This window comes from Oryzias melastigma, linkage group LG7 (genome assembly GCF_002922805.2).
Source record: "Oryzias melastigma strain HK-1 linkage group LG7, ASM292280v2, whole genome shotgun sequence".
Classification (NCBI taxonomy): Eukaryota; Metazoa; Chordata; class Actinopteri; order Beloniformes; family Adrianichthyidae; genus Oryzias; species Oryzias melastigma.
In genome coordinates this window covers 25653387-25679738 of record NC_050518.1, presented here as the reverse complement: position 1 = coordinate 25679738, position 26352 = coordinate 25653387, and the positions used below count along the sequence as shown (strand labels likewise).

At 44.1% G+C, this 26352-nt stretch overlaps 1 protein-coding gene across 4 annotated transcripts in view; it reads left to right on the top strand.

Annotated features, from left to right (window-relative positions):
• nphp4 (nephronophthisis 4) overlaps positions 1–26352 on the top strand; it is a 139716-nt gene that overhangs the window by 15001 nt on the left and 98363 nt on the right. For all 4 annotated transcript variants that reach the window (XM_036212921.1, XM_036212919.1, XM_036212920.1 and 1 more), the window contains exons 3-6: positions 13170–13339; positions 13637–13701; positions 19162–19311; positions 24623–24759. In XM_036212921.1, the coding sequence (XP_036068814.1) occupies positions 13170–13339; positions 13637–13701; positions 19162–19311; positions 24623–24759 (522 nt within the window). The remainder of the gene's footprint in view (positions 1–13169; positions 13340–13636; positions 13702–19161; positions 19312–24622; positions 24760–26352) is intronic.

Genomic DNA, 26352 nt, shown 5'->3' with positions numbered 1-26352 from the left:
GAGGAGTTCAGTTGACATAGAATGTCCTGCAGTTCTTTACTATTTATGGGTTGAAACTGAGCCATTGGGTTTATACTGGTTTCTAGTGAATATGGTTCATATCCTGAACTTGTAGTTGATGAAACAATTGTTTGCCATTTAGCTGCGTGTTAGCTTTCTCATCTCTGCTGAGATGAGGTAGTGACAAAGTTGTGTTGTTTCCATAGAGTCCATTTACCTCCACGTTCACTTCTATGTGACGAACCTTAGTTTCCAGGGCTGTAATCTTCTCCAGAAGGTCTTGGTAATCCTTTGTGGAAAGGGAAGGCATCTTGCTGCTAGTTAGCCTTGTGTTAGCTGCTGCTCCGTATATCAGGCTTCAGCTGTGTGAAGGCCAAGTACACGTAGTGCTCAAGATAAAATGTTTTAAGAGGAATGCAGGAAAAAATCCCTTTGTTTAAAGTAAAAAAGAAAAATAAATCCGACCCGATGGTTTAAAAGTATTCAAAAGTTATTGCTGGTGTGATTAAAAAAAGAAGAAAGGAAAATAATCAGCGAAAATTAAAAGCAGAAGGGGGAGCAAAGCAATGTGCGTCCGCACTCTAGCAAAGGAGGAGAAAGAGCCACATCTACCGATCTCAGTTTTGGGCTCGTGACGTTTTTCAGCGACTAGACCAAAGAGTAGAAATAAACATTCAAGATGGTCGATTGATGCAAGGATTTTTGTCATGAACTTCCATCCATTTCTTCAAGGAAACTGTCCCAGTTGCGGTTGGGCGTCCATCCAGCTCAATGAGCAGCTCAGGCTCTGGCAGAGCTGATAGCGTTCGCTGCTGGCCAGGTACCCAGCAGATCTAACGAGGTTTACTGCCCAGACTTTGGGTCCCTGGGCAGCTTGATGTTCTTATGATGTTTTTCTTATTTTCATCAAGAAAATAATAAAAAGATCCTGTAGTTTTATTTTTATTTATTTTATATGGTTACCCCGGGCTTACACCGCTAGGGTCATGGCTCCGATGCGTGCACAGCAGTCTTTTCCGTAACTTTAAAAGTGCGAGAGGAACTTCCACTGCAGGCGTTCACGTCTTGCGTCTGCGCATCGGCCTCTGCATCGCTGCAAATCATTTTTGTTGGGTTCAAATGTTGAAGAATGACGCAGCTGATCGTCATCACTTTCTGTGAAGTTGGGGCTATTCACGACTTAAACCGGAAACCACGCGAGCAAATTTAAAGTGCATCCGGTATATTTTCAAAATAAAACAAAATTTCCGCTGAGCTCGCTGGTTTCAGAGTGTCGTAAACATCACGTAATTTTCGAGTTACTCAAAGTGTGTTGCAGCACAGCGTTGTCAGTCATAACCATGGACAACGAGAAGCTGATCATAGAGATCCAGCACTACTCTGTCTGGGCTGAGCTTTCACAGGCTGTGGCTGGAGCAGCAGCTGGTGTAAGCCTTCGGCTGTAGCTAGTCCACTCCCGCGACGCAACGAAGCCTTGACGCTAGCGGTGTAAGCCCGGGGTTAGAGCTCAGACTGGACCACAGACCGATGAAAGTAACATTTAAAACGGCCCTCAGGTACAGATCTTGCTAAAGTACACAGAACCCAGAGACTATGAAAGATCTGGAGAAAACAAACACAGCGATGTGCTTCCCGATACCTTTGTAGAGCTCTCCAAAACATATAAACTAGGGATGTCCCGATCCGATCACGGAAATCGATCGAAATCGGACTCCTTTGTCCGATCAGGATCGGATATTTCATTAATTCTCATTATGATCAGAGCTTTATATTTCATCTTATCATTACGGATAAATACTCCACTAGAAGTCTGCATGTCATGAAAAGATCACAAAATGTCATTACCAGAAAACACGGCGGAAAACAACATCAGCTCAAGCAGAAGGCTAACGTAAACAAAGCTAGTAAAAACAGACGGGCCACCACGGAAACTGCAGACAAACGCAATTGGGGCCCACATTCTCTGCTCACTCTTGAACCATGTGGGGCCCACTTGGCCTTGCTGGCTGGGAAGTAGAACTAGTGGGGTACAACTATAATTTAGCTCCAAGCTTTAAAGCTTTAAAGTCTGAGCGGGCTGTATAATGCTTCAATTTGTTCCATTGGAGATGAAAATTTTCCACCTTTAACCGAAGGTGAAATGTCTTTTTTTTTTATATATAAAAAAAATTCCTCCGTAATGTCTTTCCATTGTTCCAGTTTCAAAGGTTTACTTTTCAGCCAGTTCCTCGTTATGTTTTTTTTGCAAGTCATCATCATGACCTTAAACAGACGCCTGTCCTCTGTTCGCATCACATCTGTTGGTAATAGTCCCAAATACAGTGTTCGTGGATCCTTGGGTATTTCCTACCCAAGAATTTCCTGCATAGTTTTGGTGATGCTTTGCCAAAAGTGATCAATTTTGCTACATGTCCAAGAAATGTGTGAATGGTTGGCGTTCATGTCTCCACAGAGTCTCCTGAACGGCTGTGGAGCCCTCAGCTGTTTGCTCTTTATATGGGGACTGATAAAAAACCTTGTTATATTTTTCCTCCCAAATTCTCTCCATTGTCTTGAACATGCAGTTCTGTCTCCCACTTTTCTTTTAAATACAAGGAGTCAAAGCCATTACATTTTAACAGACACTTGTACAGTCTAGAAACCACCTTTGAGGGTAGCTTTTTAAAAGTCTCTGTAACCATCTCTATCATGTCACACTCTTGCTGAGAAACAAATTCTTCATTGTAAAAATTTCTCAGTTGAAAATCCCTAAATACGTCAGCCTTGTCCAACTCAAATTCTTATTTGAGCCTTTCAAAAGTTTTAAAGACTGTCCCATCTGTCAGTGTGCATATTGCAGTCATTCCGCTAATTTTCCATTTGTCAAATGTTTTTTCAAACTGTCCAACTTTGAATCCAGGAGAATGTGAAGGCCAAATCAGCAGTTTATGGTTGTTTCCTATTTTGTATTTATTGACTACTTCCCATCAGGTTTTGATTACAAACTCAACGATGGGATTTTATTCTGCATTATACGTTAATTTTTTCCCCAGTCTTCCTTGTGGAGGACAAGAACCATATTCAAGCTCGATTTGTTTTCATTTACAGTAATATTCTGTTGAGCACCAAAATATTATGCTTCTTAGTTGTGCTGCCAAGTAGTATTCTTTAAGACTTGGCAAAGCTAATTCTCCTTTTGCTTTTTCTAACTGAAGTGTTTTCATTTTTACTCTTGTTTTTTCCCATTCCAAATAAATCAAATTAGTCGCTTGTTCCATTTAACAAATTGTTCATCTGGAATACTGACTGGTAGTGAGAGAAATAAATACAGCAGTCTGGGCAGCACGTTCATTTTTACAGCCTCTATTCTTGAGCTTAGATCCATGAGTTACTTTGTTAAGTCCCTTCTTATTGCATCGCTATTTTTACAATAGTTTATGTCTTTTATTGTATTAAGTTTTGTTGTTAGGTAAACTCCTAGGTACTTTATATTTCTTGATTCCCATTGCAATTCATATTTTGTCTGAGTGTTTCAACTGGTTTATAATTTATGCCTAGTATCTGAGTCTTTGAAATATTTAGTTTGTACCCTGATTCCTCTATGTAGCCTTATAGGATACCCATGAGTTTTGGAAATGCAGTATCTGGTTTCTGTAAATATACAATAATGTCGTCTGCAAAGAGTCCTATTTTTTGTTCTTGCTTTACTATTGTTACTCCTTCTAGATCTTTACACTGTTTTATATGCTGAGCCAGAGGCTCAATGAATAAAGCAAACAGGGCTGGACTCAAGCAGCACCCCTGTCTTGTTCCTCTAAACAGTTCAAAGCTCTCTGTCAAGTTCCCATTTATTTTAATTCTTCCCACTGGCTTATGGTACAGATCCTGTATACATTTTATGAACGTCTGGTTAAAGCCCATTCTCCTCAGGACAGCAAAGAGAAAGTCCCAGAAGACCCTGTCGAAGGCCTTCTCTGCGTCTAAACTTATTAAAGCTGTAGAGATGTTGAGTTTGTTGACCTCGTTTATTATATGAATGCTGCGTCTTATATTATCTTGTGTCTGCCGTCCCTTTATGAAGCCAGTTTGGTCCTCATCTATCAGCTCAAGGAGAAAAAGTTCCAATGTCTTACTGATTATTGATGTAAATAGTTTATAATCAACATTTAAAATAGAAATTGGTCGATAGGCCTTGCGGTGCTCCTTATTTTCCCCTTCTTTTGGTAGGACTGAAATAACTGCTTCTTTCCATGATGGAGGAGTTTTGGCTTTTTTGAGTGTGCAATTGAATCAGTCTAATAATAGAGGAGCAAGCTCTTCTCTGAATATTTTGTACCATTCCTTTGGGTAACGTGGTATTCTAAGTAGTTCCGATAGTGGGTAGATCTAAGTTAGCTAGGAAGTCTGTGATTTCTTTTCCATTTACTGGTTCAGATTGGCTATAGAGGGTTCTATAGTAATCGAGGAATATTTTTTGAATTTTGTCTGGTTCGTGATGTATATCATTAGTAAATGGGTCTCTAATTTTGTGAATTAAATTTCTCATCTTCTGTGATCTTAAGCGCTTTGCTAGAATTTTAGCTGCCCTGGAACCAGATTCATAAAAAGTTTGTTTTGTGAACCTTAATTTCTTTTCAATTTCTTCTACTGTTAAGTCTGTAATTTGCTTTGTAACCTCTTTGATATTTTTTGTCAATTCTTCACTTCTGTCTGAGTGTTGTTGCTTCTCGGGGCTCCTCAGTTTCTGTTCTAATTGAGTTTGCATTAACTTTCTTTTCTCATTCAAATAAGACATCCTAGATATAAGGTTACCTCTCATCACAGCTTTGACAGTATCCCATATTATTGTTGGTTCTGTTTGGTCATCCTTATTGATCGTAATACACTCTTTAATTTCTCTTTTTATTTCTTTCACCACCTTGCCGTTATTAAGAATGCCAACATTCATTTTCAATAATGTTGTTCTTAGTAGGTTATCCAAATGTATTGTTAAATATACAAAGTTAAGGTCTGATATAGCTGCTGTTCCTATATTGCAGTTTAGAACTCTGTATCTGTCTGTTATTCATTAGAAAAAAATCTATTCTTGAATGAGTTTTAGGAGCTGCTGAGTAATGTGTGTAATCTTTCTCCATCGGGTGTAGTTCCCTCCACACATCACACAGACCAGTTTCTTTCATGAGAATGTTGTGATCCCTTGATTTAATGTACTTTTTAGGACTTGTTGTGTCCTTAACATTGTTTAAAATTGCGTTCCAGTCATCTACACATATCAAGATCCCTTCACTCATAGTGGTAATTTGTCAAATAACAGTTTAAAGAATTTCTGATTCTCTTATGGGGGAGCGTATAGATTAACAAGTGTGACAAGAGTATTGTTGATCTTTCCTTTAACAATAGCAAATCTCCCTTCTTTGGCTCTGGTTTCTTCAATTTTTTTCAAAGTTTACTGTGTTTGATATTAGCGTGAGTACACCTCTCAGGCTATTTTTGTAGGAGCTAAAAAAACAATTTTCATATCCAAGTTTCATAAATTTTTCATGTTTGTTTTTTGACAGATGCTTCTTGCATAAAGATTACCTGAGCTCTGTCCTTTTTCAGTTTGGTTAACACTCTACTTCTTATTACCAGATTGCCAAGGCCGTTTACATTTATTGGAGCTATTTTATAGTTGCCTGTCCCGCTCATTTCTTTTGTAAACAATAAGAGTGAACCCCACTTTGGAACAAAAACGAGAAATAGAACCTTGCAAACTTGGAAACAAAAAAGACTTGAACATTAGTGGTACAAACCGGTACCTGTGACCTCCACACATTGGAAGGAGAGTCTCTCCCTCCTAGACCCCGCTTTGAGGTCTAGGGTTGTTCCTCCTGTTAGGAAGGGGCCCTATGAAAGGTCTGGAGAGGGGTTGAATCCCTCCCATTCTCGTTGTCCAGCGTGAACTTTACTCCTGCTTCTGGTGCTTCTTATTCTAATGGATTAGAAAGACCAGCCTTTTGATTCCACGAGGTGTCAGTTTCCTTCATTTCTCTCGAACTCCCTCAACTTTTCCTTAGCTCTCTGAGATGTGGAGAGTCTGTTCTCCTCCTGCCGTCGGGTCTCTTGCTGCCATCCCAAAAACCCCTGCAGGCGAAGCTCTGTCGATTTCTCCTCCGCCGTTGCTCCAAGTATTTCCACTTCAAATCCCCGTTTGCGTAGCTCGAGCCCGGCTGCTCGTGCACTGCTGTAGGTGCGAGCACCGTCCTGCCAATGGATCCGTATGCTGATGTAGGGAGTTTGAAAGCATATTCCTCTTTCCTTTAGAGCCTTCTTGATCACTTGGTACTCCTTACGCTTTAGGATGACTTCTGTGGCATAGTCGTGATCAAAGTAAATATTTCTGTCGTTCAACTGGATTCGCCCTTTTTTACATGCTGCTGTCAATATTTGCTCTTTGGTGGTAAAATCCTGAAAGTTGATAATAATCGGTCTTGGGGGGGGCATTGGGGCTAGACCTGAATCTGGGGGCTCGGTGGGCGCGTTGGATTTTAAAATCAACATCTGCTGGTAGAGAGAGATCCTTTCTCATGAGAGCTGTGATTATCTGAAGCACAGACTTCCTCTCTGCACCTTCCTCCGCTCCAAACAGTCTAATGTTGTTTCTCCTGGATCTGGATTCCAGATCAGTCAGTTTGGTTTGCATGGTCCTCGATGGCTCTCAGTAAATCGCTCGGTGTTACGTTAGCTATGGCGCTAGCTTTAGCTTGCTCGGTTAAGCTATTAGCTCTTGCCGTCGAGCTTTTATCTTGTGTTTTCTGCATCAGCCTTCTTTTTATTAATATCCCCTCACTTAATAATGCATTCAAGTTTACAAGCAGCTGTTACTTACGAACATTTAGCAAGTTATTTGGAAGTTTTAGGGAGCGGCTGCCCGACGTGTCCAAAGTCTTACGTCATCCCTACGGAAGCCTCTTGCTTTTTATTTTTAACGTCTCCTGCTCTGAGTCAACAGGTGAGAAAGATCAAAGACTCAGATTTTCAGTTGGATCATACGGGATTTGTGTGATTGTTTACTTTCATCCAAGAACAGTTTGTGATCTTCATAGCAGATGGGATAGATGGAATGTCACCAAGAGCGGTTAGGCCAGATCCAAATTTTCCCCCAACCTCTCTGCCTTCTCCCTACCCCTACATTTAGCCCTTCAAACTGAGAGTTATGGAAAATAGTGTTCTCAAATTATGACGTCACTAACCTTCAATGATATCGTCAATAGTCACCGGCCACTTACGTTAGTGCATAGCTGCCTGTGCTCAGAAAATGCATAACAATGCAAAACACAAGTCATCTTCCTGATTGGGAGTTTGCAGGTTCGATTCCCGCCTTGCCCGGCCATGTGTTGAAGTGTCCTTGGACATGACACTGAACCCCACGTTACCATTGGTGGAAGGTTGTTCAGTGTTCAGAGCCTCCATCAGTGTGTGAGTGTGTCATTGGGTCTGTGATTGTAAAGCTCTTTGGGTCTTCAAGGAAGGTAGAAAAGTGCTATGAAAGTATACATTTACCATTCTAAAATAAAGTCATGACTTACACTTACCAGTAAAATTTCTGTTCATCAGAGTGCATCCTTGTGAAGAAATGCGTTTTTCCTCCGCAGCACAGCCCGACACGGTTCCCTCTGCAAGCAGAGCGATACTCAGCCTTATGTCACTACGGCTCCTCCTTAAAAAATCTATTTTAGACAGCCCTACCCCTCCAGATGGTCCCTACAGTTGGAGGGGTATGGAGAAGCTGTAGGGTAGGAATTTGGATCTGGCCCTAGAGGCTCAGTGCCCCCTCTAAAGGCACTTCAACCCCCCATGACCCAATAACCCCACCCCTCTCTAGGGTTTGATCCAATTATCCTGCTATTCCAACCTGTTGGGCTGTATTTGACCATTCTTTACTGTTAGAGATAACGAAGTGGAGTGCATAGGGTTGTGTTTAAAACATCAACCTTTATTGTTCTTCTCTATCTTGCGCAATGACCCCTCCGAAAACACAAGGAGGCTGCTATGAAGTGGTGTTTGATTGATGGACAAAAGAGCTGCTGTGGCACCAAGCGAGGCCTTCAGCTCGGCTCTGTGCTGAATTCCTTCTCCCTGCTGGCTTTCCGCACTAAGAGATATACACTTCAATTATACATGGGGACGGTGGGGGCGAAGACTGCACGCCTTCCCTGAGAACTGATCAATATTTCATCTCCAAGGGGACTAAACATATCGTGGAGCAGCTGCTGCTTAACAGCTTTACACAGCAGAGTGGCACATCCCATAATACGTAGCAATATACCATGGGGGTGGGGGTGCATCTGGGATGGAGTTGACTGGAGGCCTGCTGGAGCTCTTGCTGAGGTCACCGTTGGGAGAGCCAGGGTGAGGTTTGCAGCTTTTTATTATTGCTAATTTTTAAGTTTGATCCACCCCAAAAACAAGAAATAAACAAACAACCATTTCTCTAATATTTCTGCATGACCCCTACTCCCCCATACACACACTTCGGGGCTGTGAAGGTGTGGAGGCGGAGGACAATTCTCTTTGATTCTCGTCGGTTTCCTGCTTACCTCTCGGAAACTGCAGGCTGGGAAAAGACTGTTTATCTTCTGCAATGTGCTGCCAGGTCGGAGCATTTTGTTTTTCATTGTATTAACTATGGTTTAAGTGCTTTTGAGCAAAGATGTTCTTTGACTTTTTTTTTTTTTACAAAATAGACATTGTAAAAATGCATTTTTGTACAAAATGGACAATGTAAGACAATAACAATCAATCTTAAAAAAGGAAAAAGAGGAATCATCACAGTACAGGAATCGTATTTTAATAGAGAGAAATCAGGCTGAGAACCATGAAGTGTGTACTAGAGTCGGATCTAGCAACTTGCGAGTAGCATGCTGGTTTGGTTCTTCGATGTATGTTTTTATTAATGCTTGATGTTTTAAAACATGGCTGATGTTATACGTATGTATTTCTGTGGAACCACCACAAAAATTAATGTGGGCAACACGTAACGTGTGCTGCCAAGATGCACGTTGCCATGCTAGCAAAGTAGCTCGTAGCTACTTTAGGAGCCTAAATCTTGTTGTTGGTCGCACTTTATTTATTTATTTATTTTTTGTAAAAAAATTGAAAGTGAGAGGTGTCTGCCGTCATGCACCAGTCCATTGTGGTGAAGAGAGAGCTGAGCCAGAAAGCAAAGCTCTCGATTTACCGGTCGATCTTTGTTCTAGTACTCGCCTATGATCATGAGCTCTGGGTCATGACCGAAAGAACGAGATCCCGACTATAAGCGGCTTAAATAAGTTTTCTCCGAAGGGTGTCTGGACGCTCCCTTAGAGAGCTCGGAGTAGAGCCGCTTCTCCTCCACATTGAGAGGAGCCAGTTGAGGTGGCTCGGGTATCTGATCCGGATGCCTCCTGGACGCCGCTCTGGAGAGGTGTTCTGGGCATGTCCCACTGGGCGGAGGCCCCGGGAAGACCCAGGACACGCTGGGGAGACTATGTTTTTCAGCTGGCCTGGGAACGCCTCGGGGTCCCCCCAGAGGAGCTGGAGGAAGTGGCCGGGGAGAGGGAAGTCTGGGCATCTTAGCTTAGACTGCTGCCCCCGCGACCCGATCCCGGATGAAGCGGAGGAAGATGGATGGATGGATGGATGGATGGATGGGTATATGATAATTGGCTTGTTTATAACTTGAATAACTTGCAATACAGAAATAATATCATGAATAAAATTGATTAAAAAATTTTGAATAAAAATGATTATTGAGAAAATGTATCAGATCAAGAATGAATTTTCTGACCAATAGAACGACGGAGTAATAGCTGTTTATTTCTCAATTGAAGTCAATGGGGTTTTGGCTTCTTGGAACCACTTCCAGTTTGTAACACCGGGGTGTGGGGCCACTCAGTCCAGTTCTCAGATGCAGTCACTAGTGTGTCTGCATATCTTACAGGTATCATTGCCCCACTGTGTTGTGTACGTCTGAGCTATAATTGTTAAAACCTCCAATGCTTTTTGTTATTTTCATCAGAATTGGAGTGAAATCGAGAACAATGCTTTGTGTAATTAACAACCAAAGAGAGCTCCGCTCAGGGAATCAAACCCTCATTCTGTGTCACATACAGAACAGCTACTTTTTGCAAACTGCAGAATTTCCTTCAGTTCTTCAGACCTGTGAGGACGTTCTTATGCGGGTCTGTTTAATTCAGCTGTCATACATGAAATATGTATGCACATTCTGTCTGTCTCGTTGAAATCCAGTGACACATTGGCCCTGAGGGAGCCTGAAGCCTCTATCCTCGTCTGTTTTCTGCCTCTCTGTCATCCACTTCAGCGTCTCTCATTCCTCTGTATGCTGACAGTCAGTTTCAGAGTAAGAGGATTTGTGATGTCGATATCATCTGCTTCTGTGCCTCTGAAATGACTTCCTGTTTGCTTTTCTTCTGCATCTTGTCTCCTTCTGAAGGGCCTGGCTGTTTTTCCTAAATACTAAATGGTATCAATTCAAACTTGCTTGAGAATGTAATCTTGTTTTCATGAGCTGAAGTCCGCAGCTTGAATTTGGCTGCTGTGTCAAGCTTCACAAACTAGCCTTTACTCACATCCCTGACGTGTGAGCGGCTCTGGCAGACATGCACACTTGGGGAACTGACCTGTTATCTGAGTCCCAGGTTAGCTAAGCCTGAGCTCCCAGGCCTCCCAGCTAGTGTGTTGCCTAAATGGAAATTCTGTGTTTGCTTTTCTTTTGGGAGGTTGAACAAGTCAATTACACTCCAGTTTCTTGTAGACCTTTCTGTGCAAAGCCACGGCTCACTTCTGGCTTGTTTTTGCTGCACCTGTGATTCCTCATTCAGATGAGCCTGAAAAGCACCATGAGCAGGTATAAACATGAGCTGCAGCTTCTCGGTGTTTAGACAGGTAAATGCTGACAGCGCATGTACACAGACAGCCAACCTCCACACTCTGTGAGTCTATTTTAAAGAGCAGAATATTCCTAGTAAGAATGTCCCCAGATGTAAAGCTTTCAAATACTGAAAATGTCATTTAAAAACACCTGACTAAACGATTGGACTGTCTGGTTGAATCCAGAGGGAAATCTGGAAATGGTTTATTGTTATTTAATTTCAAAGCGTTTTAGTGACTGTAACAAAATATGAATACATATATTGGGTGTAAATAAGTACACATGTTTTGACCATGATTAATTTTTAATTTTTCAACAGATTACTGACATGACTAAAAAGGGTGTTTATAGTAATTTTAAAATACCTGATAAGAGCGAGATCTTCACACTGTTCAGAACATGGTTTTTCACCGATTTAGATTCAGTAAGTTTATAATGAGTTTATTGCAGCATCCATTCCTGTAAATCTTGATACCATGAGCCAATTATTCCTGTCAGGCTGCAGCTGAGCTTTGCTCTCCTCATTTGTGATCATTGTGTTGTTTTGATGTTCAGTATTTTTTTTGGTGAAGAACAAAGCCAACTTGTTTTCGCTTTGGGTTAAGACAGAAGATCGAGGTTAGCTGGTTGGTATTTCACCAGCAGCAAACCAATCAAGACGGTAACATTAGCAAGAGTTTTTATTGAAAACACAAGACAAAAGATATTGGAACAGTAGCACAAACACATGCTGTTGTAACAATACTTAAGGTCTAACTTAACTTTGTCATCATTTTTGGCTTGGATCAGGGTTTGTGCTGTGGACTGAGGGTTGGTCTTCTATACTGTCAAAGCAGAAACTGTCTATTTGCATCATTTTGTGAATTTCAAATTAAAACAGAAAAAAGAAGGTGACGTTTTGTCCCAGTTTTAGAGTTAACAATACAGGCCTGCCCTTCCTGCCAATTTTAACCGCACCATAGACATGTAGGGCCGGTGGTTACACTCTAACAAACAAACACGCATACATCACACAAGGAAGGTGGGACCCTCGACCTTCTGTCCCCTACCCCATCCCTGGCGGGGGTGGGGAACCTCGGCCTGGTGGTCTTGTCTCTTGGGTGCCGGTCTCCTGGGCCCGGCGGTCTCCTCTCCACGCTGGGCGTGGGATCCCCGAAATTTAAGATCTAGCAGGGGATCAACCTACATTGGAGCCTGGGGGTGTCCAGGTATTGGTGGTGTGGGTTCCGGTCCTTGCTCTCTAGAACTAGTCCTCTCCTTAACTCCATCAGTGGGTGTAGTGAGTGTGTAGACAGGCCCCACCCATTCTAGTTTGTTATTCCCTCTGTTGCCATCTACTTCTTTCTCTTTTTCTCTAACTACCCCACCTCCCTCCTTCTTCCTTTCCGTCCGGTCCAAAAAAAAAAACAAGCATAATCAATATAAATAAAGTTTAGCATTGAATACAACAGGGGTTTATACTCAATAAACCCCTATTGTGACTGTAAAATCTGACCAACACTAGAGGCTCTCAGCCCACATCTGTTGGCTCAGCTGTTTGACAGGACAAGTTAAAAAAAAAATACAGGCATGTTTCCATTGAAAAGAGCTTGTAGGGCTTATGATCATTAATCAAGTCTACTCAGTCTGACTTTAAAAATGTCTCCTTTTTATCTGATAACAATAAATGAGCTCATATTTCACCTAAATTAAATTGAACACCAGATTTCCTTTAATCTATATGAGGCAAAGTCATGCACACATTAAATTTAAAAAACAGTCAATTTTATTACACGGTGAATACGGACACATGGGAAATTTAGACAAAGGGTAAATTCCCACACATTAAATTCACACACTGTAAATTCACGCAACCAGTAAATTCACACAAGCAATAAATTCACACAAATGCTAAATTCACACACGGTAAACTCACACACCTTAAATTTAACTAAGTAAATTCAAACAGTAAATTCAAACAAACGGTAAATCCACTCACCTTAAATTACAATAAGTAAATTCACACACAATGAATTACACCAAGTACATTCACACACATGATAAATCTACACACAGTAAATTCACAAACACACGGAAAATTCACATACTCATTAACTCAAAGAAATGGTAAATTCACACAGTAAATTCACACAAATGGTAAATTCACACACAAGCCTTCAGAGTTCGCACACAGCCTTGGTCGCTGGTGACATAGATGTTGGAGCTAATTTGATAGTGCTCAGATAGCCTGAAGTTATTCTGTTGACCTGAAAGCCTTTTCCATGTCCTTTTCATTCAGGTCCTGTATTTCCATACGTCACTGCTAGTTCCTGGGATTCTGGTGGTTTTGGAGTTGGTGTCCATCTCCAGGAAAAGAGACGGCTCCCATCAGGCAGTGGGGCGGGGTTTCACTGTTCTGGAGCTTTTCTCCAGCAGTCCAGATTCTCCTCCTGTGTACGGCAAGAAAAGGTGCTTTTCCCAATCCAAACCTCACTGTACTAAGATGGAACAGATGTGTTTACAGTGAAAGGGACTTGATTCTGTCTGGTCTTTAGACTGACATGTCAGCATTTCTTTAGCTTAGATATTTTGTTTTTGAAAACCACAATTGTTGTATTAGCTTGATTAAATGTTGCTTTCATGCTATTTAATCAAATATTTCTGTTAAAAATGTAGCTAGAATCATGAGTGATGGTAAACATCACTGACTCCTTTTTTATCCAGAATCATGATGAGTTTGTTTCTGATGATTTAATCACCTTTTAGGCTGAATCTCCATCATGGGACACCACGAGGCCTCGTTCACTCACAGCTGAAGGACACCACTGACTGTAAGAACCCATTTTGTTGTGTGCCAGCACTTGCCTGGAGGCGGACATTCTTCCTTCTGTGCAGTTTAGGTCATGTTTGACAATAGAAACCAGAAGAAGCTGGTAGAAAGCATGAGTTTTACGAGGAGAATCACCACTAAAATATGTCTTATTTTCTCATGTTGGTCTAAACTGTTATTGTGCTTATTATCAAATTTTAGGCTTTAATTCGTTTGTAGAAGATGATAATGACACATTAGACAGCCTCCATTCATACACTTTGTAATTTGTAAGCATCATATCATATAGAGGCATATAGCCATACCACCCCCCAGTGTGAGTCATTCTGTGCTCAGTGAGAGACGGAGCTCCTGCCTTCGCTATCATGTCACATGAATATTGGAAAAGCCGTCTCCAGGACTCTTTTGGCAGCTGAATTATTAACCAAAAGCCTGTTGTTTAGTGAACTCCTCTGCTGCACGAAGCATTGCTAGCTCTTCAAAGCTGAAGAATGAAATAATGTCATGGCTGACGTTTATCTACGCTGACGGCGGTGAGCCGTCCCAGCTTCAGCGGCTGCATGTGAGAACCAACGGACCTGCTGCTGCTGAGCAGCTGTGAGGATGATTATCAAAGGGACGCTTATGTCTGGTGTTCCAGTGGGGGGGCTACAGCTGCAGATCACTGGGTTAAGTAATGGTCTGCTTATTGGTTAGGGGTTCAAATCCAGGCTAGACAATAAATTACACTGCAGAAACCCAAATTCCCTCAAATGTGGACATGAGGTTCTTGTCTACTGTCCAGAATTAAAAAAAATGAAAGTAAAGAAATCAAGGACATTTATTTAATTTAACTTTGAAGTCGATCCCCCCTCCTTGTACAGCCACCTTAACGTGGTGGAGGGGTTTGAGTGCTTGAGTGATCTCAGGAGCTATGCTGTCGGGGGCTTTTGCCCCTGGTAGGGTCTCCCATGGCAGACAGGTTCTGAGTGACGAGCCAGACAAAGAGCGGTTCAAAATCCCCTTTATGAGTAACAACACCAAAGATACCGCTACTTTGCCCGGATTGGCGTCACCAGGGCCCCACCCTGGAGCCAGGCCTGAGGTTGGGGCTCGGAGGCGAGCGCCTGGTGGCAAGGGCTCCTCCTACGGGCCCCGGTCGGGTGCAACCTGAAGGAGCGACGTGGGATCACTCCCCAGTGGGCCCACCACCTGCAGGGGAGCTCTGAAGGGGCCGGTGCATTGTGGTTTGGGTGGCAGTCGAAGGCGAGTGCCTCGGCGGCCCAAACCCCGGTCATGGAATTTGGCTTTTGGGACATGGAATGTCACCTCTCTGGGAGGGAAGGAGCCTGAGCTGGTGCGAGAGGTTGAGAGATACCGACTAGATATAGTTGGGCTCACCTCGACGCACAGCCTGGGCTCTGAAACTCAGTCCCTCGAGAGAGGCTGGACTCTCTACCACTCTGGAGTTGCCCACGGTGAGAGGCGACGGGCTGGCGTGGGCTTACTCGTGAGCCCCCAGCTCAGCCGCCAGGTGTTGGAGTTCGTACCGGTGGACGAGAGGGTCGTGTCCCTTCGCCTTCGGGTGGGGGACAGGTCTCTGACTGTAGTTTCGGCTTACGGGCCGAACAGCAGTTCGGAGTACCCGGCCTTCTTGGTGTCTCTTGAAGGGGTACTGGAAAGTGCCCCAACGGGGGACTCCGTCGTCCTCCTGGGGGACTTCAATGCCCACGTGGGCAATGACAGTGGCACCTGGAGGGGCGTGATTGGTAGGAATGGCCTCCCTGACCTGAACCCGAGCGGTGTTTTGTTGTTGGACTTCTGTGCACGTCATAGTTTGTCCATAACAAACACCATGTTCGAACACAAAGGTGTCCATCAGTACACCTGGCATCAGGACACCCTAGGTAGGAGATCGATGATCGACTTTGTAGTCGTTTCAGGCGATCTCCGGCCGTGTGTTCTGGACACTCGGGTAAAGAGAGGGGCAGAGCTGTCCACTGATCACTACCTGGTGGTGAGTTGGATTCGCTGGCGGGGGAGGAGGCCGGAAAGACTCGGCAGACCTAAACGTACTGTGAGGGTCTGCTGGGAACGTCTGGCTGAGCCCTCCGTCAGGGAGGTCTTTAACTCCCACATCCGGGAAAACTTCAAGCAGGTACCGAGGGAGGTTGGTGACATAGAGTCCGAGTGGACCATGTTCTCCACCTCTATTGTCTCTGCTGCTTTCCGGAGCTGCGGTCGCAAGGTCTCTGGTGCCTGTCGTGGTGGCAACCCCCGAACCCGGTGGTGGACACCGGAAGTAAGGGTTGCCGTCAAGCTGAAGAAGGAGTCCTATCAGGCCTGGCTGGCTTGTGGGACTCCAGAGGCAGCTGACAGGTACCGGCAGTTTAAGCGAGCTGCGGCCCGGGCTGTGTTGGAGGCAAAAACTCGGTCCTGGGAGGAGTTTGGTGAGGCCATGGAGAAGGACTATCGGTTGGCCTCAAAGAGATTCTGGCAAACCATCCGGCGCCTCAGGAGGGGAAAGCAGTTTTCTGCAGGCACCGTTTTCAGTGCAGGTGGGGATCTGCTGACCTCAACTGGGGACATTGTCGGGCGGTGGAAGGAATACTTTGAGGATCTCCTCAACCCTGCTGACACGCCTTCCGTTGAGGAAGCAGAGGCTGAGGACACTGGGGTGGAACTGTCCATCACCCAAGCTGAGGTCACCGAGGTAGTCAAAGAGCTCCTCGGTGGCAAGGCTCCAGGGGTGGATGAGGTTCGCCCTGAGTACCTCAAGTCTCTGGATGCTGTGGGAGTGTCTTGGCTGACACGTCTCTGCAGCATTGCGTGGCAAACAGGAACCGTACCACTGGACTGGCAGACTGGGGTGGTGGTTCCCCTTTTCAAGAAGGGGGACCGGAGGGTGTGTTCCAACTACCGGGGAATCACACTCCTCAGCCTCCCTGGGAAAGTCTATGCCAGGGTACTGGAGAGGAGAGACCGTCCGATAGTCGAACCTCAGATTCAAGAACAGTGCGGTTTCCGTCCTGGTCGTGGAACAGTAGACCAGCTCTACACCCTCTCCAGGGTGTTGGAAGGTTCATGGGAGTTCGCTCATCCAGTCCATATGTGTTTTGTGGATTTGGAGAAGGCGTTCGACCGCGTTCCCCGTGGTGTCCTGTGGAGGGTGCTCTGGGAGTATGGGGTCCGGGGAGCCTTACTCAGGGCTGTCCGGTCTCTGTACAACCGGAGCAGGAGTTTGGTTTGCATGGCCGGCAGTAAGTCAGAACTGTTACCGGTGCACGTTGGACTCCGGCAGGGCTGCCCTTTATCACCGGCTCTGTTCATAGTCTTTATGGACAGAATTTCTAGGCGCAGTCAGGGGCCGGAGGGGATCTGGTTTGGGGACCACAGGATTTCCTCTCTGCTCTTTGCAGATGATGTTGTTTTGTTGGCTCCATCAAACTGGGACCTCCAGGATGCATTGGGGCGGTTTGCAGCCGAGTGTGAAGCGGCTGGGATGAGGGTCAGCATCGCTAAGTCTGAGGCCATGGTTCTCGACCGGAGAAAGGTAGTTTGTCCTCTCTCGGTGGGTGGAGTGCTCCTGCCTCAGGTGGAGGAGTTTAAATATCTTGGGGTCTTGTTCACGAGTGAGGGAAGATCGGAGCGTGAGATCGACAGGCGGATTGGAGCGGCGTCCGCTATTATGCGGTCGCTGTACCGGTCCGTGGTGGTGAAAAGAGAGGTGAGCCAGAAAGCAAAGCTCTCAATTTACCGGTCGATCTTCGTTCCAGTACTCACCTATGGTCATGAACTTTGGGTCGTGACCGAAAGAACGAGATCCCGACTACAAGCGGCTGAAATGAGTTTTCTCCGCAGGGTGGCTGGGCACTCCCTTAGAGATAGGGTGAGAAGCTCAGCCACCTGGACAGAGCTCGGAGTAGAGCCGCTTCTCCTCCGCATTGAGAGGAGCCAGTTGAGGTGGCTCGGGCATCTGATCTGGATGCCTCCTGGACGCCTCCCTGGAGAGGTGTTCCGGGCATGTCCCACTGGGCGGAAGCCCCGGGGAAGACCCAGGACACGCTGGAGAGACTATGTTTCTCGGCTTGCCTGGGTCCCCCCAGAAGAGCTGGAGAGAGGGAAGTCTGGGCATCTTTGCTTAGACTGCTGCCCCCGCGACCCGGTCCCAGATGAAGCGGAGGAAGATGGATGGATGGATGGAAGTCGATCCTTTAATATCAGGGGTGTCAAACTCAATTGCACAGGGGCCAAAATCAAAAACCCACAGTAGGTCCCGGGCTGAACAGGATAAACATTTATTGAACGCAAAAAAAGAAAATTTTAAAATTTTAAAAGTGCAGCTTTTTAACATTACTATGAATAAAAACAGACAGGAATTCATTTCCAGAATAAATCAACTTAAACCTTAAATAACTTTCAATATTTTACTCTCCATAAAATATATTTTGTCAAAATTATACAAGTTAGAAATGAGCGCAAGATAACATCGGGTCATTAATAACAATAAAATAAAATGATCTGGAGGGCCGGATAGAATTACCGGGAAGGCTGGATCTGGACCTCCGGGTAATATAGAACATGTGTTCTTTATTACCGTATACCAATATATATATCAAATATAAAGCAACAACTTTAGCCTAAAAGTTTATTTTCTTATCCTCAAAGTTAAGACTGACAGGAAACATTGTGATAAAGAATCCCCAAACCTTTTTAGTGTCTGAGAGGATTAATGAGCAGAAACAGAAGGACAGACCGAGCCGGTCCAGAGGCTGCATTCAAGATGCTGCCATCACCTGGGAAAACTGGAGGAGGATCTGGAGGATCTGCATGCTGCTATGGAGGTCTTCAAATGTGGCAAACAGATGGTCCATTACTTTCACCGTTACTTATCCTAATTGAAGCCTGGATCAGTCACAACATGCAGGACACACTGGAAAACTGACAAGCTTCTGTAATAGAATACCCTTTATACAGAGTAAGAATGAACCTAAATGTTATTTAACATGCAGATGATTCACCTGTGTAACCAGGACAGTTGTATCTGTGTGTCTAACCAGGATGTCTGTCGCTCTAAAAGTCCTCTCTGAGACTCCACTTGCTCCACATTCTGGTGCTGCTATTGGGAATGGTGAGAGTTCAGGCAGAGAGGACAGTTTCATGAAACTGAGAGCCAATCCAAGGCTTCACACTCCTCCATGCTGCTCTTCCAGTGGACCGTAGCTTTGTGCTTAATGACCAGACTGCTAGATGACCTTCATGACCCCAGTTCAGCTGAAACCTGTATGTTTCCCAAGCTGGAGAGCTGCTGTTCTATAGGGGAACATTGCAGCTATGTCACAAAAGCCAAATAATTCCATGTTTTCAGTAGAATGCTCCTCTTCAGAGATGAAGCATCTTTGTTTGAACTGCTGTGTTCACAGGAACAATTTGCATCAAACCATCAGAATAGTCATGCCTCATTTGTTGTTTCTCTTTGCAGACAGTGGTTTCCTGAAGCCCATTGATGAAGCCCATTTGGAGTGTTTTATAAAGGACCATCCTTCACTCCTAGAAGTAATGCATCTTCTTCCAGAGAACCTCTTTGTCTCTGGGTGGGAAGACATTCCTGGGCTTAAGCCGTCTCCAACAGGTAAGCTCTAGAGCAGGGGTCTCAGGGCCCCCGGGACAATAATTTGCGGCCCCCGTCTTAATATGAAAGATTAATGTAAGTGTGGCCCGCAAGCTTGAAATGAATGACACTTGTAGTGAGCGTAGCTGAACGAACCAATCACAGTGAGGTATATGGCTCTGGAGGCGGGACATCGGCGAACTGTCCAGTACCTCCTCATTCATTCATTCATTCCTCCAGTCAGCTGGGTGAAGGAGGAGCCATGAAACACTGAACGCAATCGCGTGATAAATTTGCGTGCTCCGCCCCTCTTGCTCACGCCTTTTCAAAAAATGTGTTTCTGTTGCCGTGCCGCATGTAGGAGTTTCCAGCTCTGTCTGTGGATGTCTGACTTAGAATGAATGGGAGACGCATATGATGTCGAGGAAAAAGGTTAATCGACGTGCTGACTGCTCCTATTAACCCTTCTGCTCTCCTTGGCTTGTTTACATTAAAAGTGGGGTCATCTGGACCCCACAAGACAGTGCGCTGAACTTTTTTTAATCATTGATTTTTGAGTTTCACTAATGTTCATGGCAGACATAAAATCCTGTCCACCTTTGTCCACATTTGTCATGGAAGGAATCACACATCAATATGTGGTTGGAGTCATCTCAAAAAAAGACTTTTCATACCAATATGTAATTGCACTGATATGTGATGATTAGAACGTAAAATATTGAAGAACTTTGAGAATAGAAAACTGTGTAGAACATTTTCAGGTTTTGCTGTTAAATGATCCAAAACAGCAGTGATTTTATCCTTTTATGTTGTTTCACTGCTGAACCAGAAGATTGATAGAAAAAACTTTAAAATCACAAACAAAATTCATTTTTATCTGAATCTTTGTGTTTTTTTTAATCAGTTTTGTTGATTCTGATCTCCTGTTCTAAATAAATGTATAAATGATGATTAAATACAAATAATTTCAATTTTCATCCATCCAGTAAATAGACATACACATAGCAATAAACATATTAAAAAATAAGAATTGTGGTTCGATTCGTGAATCGTTGAGCTTGATTCGTGAATCGAATCAGATCGCCACCTAAGCAATAATCCACAGCCCTAGTAAAAAAAACGTTTGAATAGACCCCCATAGAAAGCAGCTCCCGCTCTGACGCAGCTGGCGCGCGCGAGCACCCCACACCTCCAATGAATGGAAGACATATACATCAGAATTTTTTTATTGTGAGGAGTTCTACAGAAATCTACAAAAAATGAAATTCTTCAAAGATTTTCTCGGTACCAGGGCTTCTCTCTCTATGAAGGAGGATCTGTTAATACAGACATTTGAAACTGAATTAAAATGATTAGTTTTCTCTAGTCAGTCAGTCAATATGTGGTTTCTTCAGTCGTCTGGATCTGCTATATGGTCATTATTATTATTTTATTTATTTATTAATGATTGGTTTATTTTCTTATTCATTTTTTAATATATTTATTTATGTAATCCATTATTTTGTGTTAAAAACAAAGATATTTGAGAACATTGGAATGTTTTATCATCGCTTTTCTTGTGGAAATTCTGATGCTTTAGCGACCCGGCTCCACCTTAGAGAACCGGCTCCGCTTTAGTGACCCGGCTCCACTGCAGTGACCCGGCTCCACCTCAGAGAACCCACTCCGCTTTAGCGACCCGGCTCCACCGCAGAGAATTGGCTCATCTTAGCGACCGGGCTCTGCTGCAGTTGGTGAATAAGGACTAACCAGTGGAGGAAAGTGGTTTATGTGCTGAACGTGCTCCAAAGTATCAGTTCAGAGGAAAGTTCTCTTCCTGCTTGTTTTTGTCCAGACATGAAGTTATAGTTTTTTTCAAAGAAACAGAGTATTTCCTGGATCACTTTGGTTGAAGAAACATTCACCATTAACTGATCATTACTAATCAAATTAAAAAAATAGGATAAATGGCCGGCTGTGGTGCAGCGGTAAAGTGGTCGACTCCTGATCGGAAGATTGCAGGTTCAATTCCTGCCTTGCACGTCCTTGTTTCGAAGTGTCCTTGGGCAAGACACTGAACACCACAGTACCTCTGGTGGAAGTTTGGCGCCAGTGTTCAGCAGCGGAGAATGTGTGATTGTAAAGTGCTTTGGGCCTTCGAGGAAGGTAGAAAAGCACTTTGCTGGTCTACACATTGTACCATAAAATCGCTCGCCTTTTCTTCTGATCATCTGAAGAATGACGTTTGAAGTTTCAAGCGGGATTTTCTCCTGAGCAAAAGTATTTACATGATTTTCAATATGGTGGATTTTTCTGAGTGTCATGGTTGCTGGATGAAGTCTCACATGTCTGAGAAATGGGTGGACTAAAGGCCAAGTCTCCCGTATCATTTTTTATTTTTTAGGAATTTTTTGTTCTCAGAGTCCTAATTTTTCAGTAATTTTCAAGCATGTGTTTGGGGAAATTGTTTTTATCTCTAATTTATCATGTGTTGTCATATTTTGATATCGGTTAAAAGTTAGCCAGGAAAAGTGACTGTGTAGCTTTTTATAGTGAAAGTGTTCTAGGCTTAATGGACACCCTGCAACCAATCAGAATTCACCAAGACCATGGTATAAGAGTACATGTAGATCATAAAGTCTTAAGCCGAGCTGGGCAGCAGATGAAGTCATGTGACCTCCTGGTGTCTGTGGAGTCCATTTAAGCCCATTTTTCACCTCCTCTGAAGCTGAAGCCTTTCCAGCACATCTGGTGTCGTCTCAGAAGCCAAACGTATGAAGAGTTTGCTTTGGCAGAGTCATACACAGCATTCATCACAGAGCAAAGTCACTTCCTGCTGAAGTTCAAATGTTTGCAGTACTTAGCAAGGAAGTTTCTAAGGGGGAGCGTAATGAAGTCTGACACCACAGAGCTATAATCAGGGGGAGTCAGTGGGAGGTATGGTAGCAGGCTAATCCTCTTCATGTTCTGGGTCTGTGAGCTGCAGAGACCTAAGCTGTCTTTAAGGAGCGCCTTCTCCGTTCTCTGCGCCCAGAGACTGGGCTGCAGAGAGCTGGGCTGCATTTTTCCTCCACTAATTACAATTACTCTGACTGGGTGTGGGGGGGTCTCTTTCAGTCATTGGCTAACAGAATCCCTTCAGTCATTTCTCAGTTTAGTCTGTCAGCCCCAAAGGCAAAAGTTTTCATTGACTGTTGTTTCTTTTGCATTTTTGCCCATGATTGACAGAAGGATCGTGGAGCGGTTAGCTTTGAATCTCAACTAGTTTTGACAAACAAATGTTCTCATAAGAACTCAGTGTGTTGTTATTCCAGAAAGGTTTGGTCATCTTTACTGCCCTTTTAAACTCAAAGAACTGCCTTTTTTCATCACAAAGATGAATGAACTGATTTGTACTTGTAAAGAAAAATGTCTGTCTGTAACATGGTAAATGGTGTATACTTATATAGTGCTTTTCTACCTTCCTTGAAGGTCCAAAGCGCTTTACAGTTGCAGAGACATTCACACATTCACATACTGATTGGTGGCTCCGGTGCTGAGCCAACCTTCCACCAGTGGTAATGTGGGGTTCAGTGTCTTGCCCAAGGAAACTTAGGACGAATGGGTGGGCAAGGCGGGAATCGAACCCGCAGTATTCCGATCGGGAACCAAGGATTTGTGACGTGGGCGGAGCCAAGGGTTCGTGATGGGGGCGGAGCCTAGTGTTTGTGACGGGGCGGAGCCTAAGGTCTGTGACTTGGGCAGAGCCTAGGGGTTTGTCAGGGGGCGGAGCCTATGACTCGTGACTGTGGAGAAGCCTAGTGTTTGTTACAGGGTGGATCCAAGGATTTTTGACCTGTTGCGGAGCCTAGTGTTTGTGACGTGGGTGGAGCCTGTGACTTGTCACTGGGCAGGGTGATGGGGGGCCGGAGATTAGGGTTTGTGACGGGGTAGGAGCCCATGATTTGTGATGGGGCGGAGATCTAGGGTTTATACCGGGGCGGAGCCAATGACTTGTGACGGGGGCGGAGCCTATTATCTGTGACGGGGGTGGATCCTATGACTTGTGACTGGGGGGAGCCTAGTGTTTGTGACAGGGCTGGAGCCTAGGGTTTTTGACAGAGTTCAGAGCCGAGGGTTTGTGACGAAGTGGAGGAAAGGGGCTGTGATGGGGGTCGGAGCCTAGGGTTTGTGACGGGGGCGGATCCCATGACTTGTGATGGGGACGGAGCCTAGTGTTTGTGATGAGGTTGGAGCCTGGTGTTTGTGACGGGGGCGGAGCCTATGGTTTGTGACGGGGGTCGAAGCTTAGGGTTTGTGACGGTGGCGGTGCCTATGACTTGTAACGGGGGTGAAGCCCAGTGTTTGTGACGGGGGTCAGCGCCTAGGGTTTGTGACGGGGGGAAGACTATGGGTCTGTGACGGGGGCGGTGCCTAGTGTTTGTGACTGGGGCTGTGTCTATGGTTTGTGACGGAGCGGAGCACAAGGGTTTGTGATGGGGTTGGAGCCTATGACTTGTGATGGGGCGGGACCAAGGGTTTGTGATGGGGGTGGAGCCTAGGTTTTGTGACAGGGGCGGAGCGTAGGGTTTGAAAGCAAAGATCTGAAGTTTTCTGTGGGTCTGAAGAGCTCCGGGTTTATGCAAACGGCATGAGGAGATTGATTTACAAAGTCTCCAGCCAATCAGGGTGCGCTGTTTAAAAAAGACATGCAGCAGCATGATTGCACGGAGACCAGGGTGGAAAGACAAGACTGTATTCTGTTTTATTAACAGTGGCCAGATTGAAAAAAAAAATCACGGGTCTCTGATAGTGTTTGGAGACCGGGCCAAATGTGGATGCGGGCCCGCAGGCTGTAATTTCAATCAATTAATCAATTTATCATTTATATAGCACTTTTATAAGCTGGAGCCACCAAAGTGCTGGAAAGACAATACAATATTAATAAGATCATGAAACAATTAAATACAAAGAAAAAGAAACAATAAAACAGTTAAAGCCCCCCTCCGATGAAAATCCTGTCTTTGAGTTTTTAAAAGGGCCATACCTTTCAGAGTGAACTATATCCATGTATATGAACATATATTAAATTTGCAACACTAAAAAACAAATTATTTATGAAATATCAGTTATTTTTTTTCTACCCGGAAGTTAAACCACTCGATTCCTGAAGCTCCGCCTGCCAGGGTGTCTGCATTTTTCCCATGAAAAGAATCTAATATATAGATGGATGGATGAGCACTAAAAAACTTCAGTTCTGTTCTCCTTATTGAGTGTCCAGATGATAACATGTTTTCCGGAGTCAACATTTCCTTGCGAGGAGAATTGTTTTCTTTGAATTTAACCAATGTACTTGTTTCCACCTCTTCTTCAGGAGATGCTCTGCTGAGCCCTCAGCTGCTGGAGATGATGCCATTTAGTCTGAACAGGCTGACTGTTTCCCTGCAGCCCTCCCTAGAGACATCTGAGAGCCTGCTGCTGCAGCTCATCAATGCTGACTGCTTCAACATGGTAAGTCCCCAGCAACACAACACACAGAAGCCTGGTGGTTTCTGTATCTAATGCATAGGAGGAGGATCTTTAGCTGAGTGGTCCTATAGGGTTCTGCAACTGCAGCTCGCTGAAGTATTCCTGAACCTTCAGAGAGGATCAAGGAGGAAACTTTCAGCCACAAGAGAGAGGGAAGAGAGGGCTGAAATGTATAAATGTATCTGCTCAAAGGCTGATTTCTGTATTTACATGGACTGGAAATGACAACGTGTTTACAAGAAAAGAGAAGCCATCTTATACTTAACTAGCTTAGAATGAAACAAAATTATAGTAAAAAAATTGGTTTTGTTAAATAGTTATGCTTCCTAAATGAATTCTGTCTGCGCTGCTGGAAATGTACATAAAGAGCAGAAAACAACACTATCAGATTCCATCAGTGATGTTCTACATTTGAGCCTATTGTCCACTTTGTCTAAGATTCATTTCCACCAGGTTCTGGGTATGTGTCTGTTGAAGGCCAGCGTCTAGTCTATTAGAGACAGGTGTCTATTAGAGAAAGGCATCTATTAGAGAAAGGCATTTATTGCAGAGCGGTGTCTATTGGGGACCAGTGTCTATTAGAGAAAGGCATCTATTAGAGACCAGCATCTATTAAAGATTGGGGTCTATTGGAGTCTGTTATCTATTAGAGACCGTTGTCTATTAGACAAAGGCAACTATTAGAGACCGTTGTCTATTAGAGACATCCATCTGTTAGAGACTAGGGTCTATTACAGACCGGTGTCTATTGGAGAAAAGCGTCTATTAGAGACCAGTGTCTATTAGAGAAAGGCAACTATTAGAGAAAGGCGTCTATTAGAGACTGGCGTCTATGAGACCGGAGTCTATTAGAGACCGGCGTCTGTTGGAGAAAGGGGTCTGTTAGAGACCAGTGTCTATTAGAGAAAGGCAACTTTTAGAGAAATGCGGTTATTAGAGAAAGGCGTCTATTAGAGACCGGTGCCTATTAGAGACAGCCGTATATTGGAGAAAGACGTCTATTAGAGACCGGTATCTATTAGAGAACGGTGCCTATTGGAGAAAGGCAGCAATTAGAGAAAGGCGTCTATCAGAGACCGTTGACTATTAGAGACAGCCGTCTATTGGAGAAAGACTTCTATTAGAGACCAGTGTCTATTTGAGACAGCAATCTATTGGATAAAGACATCTATTAGAGACCGGTGTCTATTGGAAAAGGCAACTATTAGAGAAAGGCGGTTATTAGAGAGGGGCGTCTATTGTAGAAAGGTGTCTATTGGAGAAAGATGTCTATTAGAAACTGGCATCTATTTTAGACAGGCATTTATTAGAGACCAATGTCTATTAGAGACAGCCATCTATTGTAGAAAGGCGTCTATTAGAGACCAGCGTCTACTGGAAAAAGGCAACTATTAGAGAAAGGCAGTTATGAGGGACAAGCGTCTAATAGAGACCGGCGTCTATGAGACCGGAGTCTATTAGAGACCAGCGTATATTGGAGAAAGGCAACTTTTAGAGGGAATCGACTATTAGAGAGAGGTGTCTATTAGAGAAAGGCGTCAGGGGGGTTCTTATTATTTATCCACGGATTTGTGG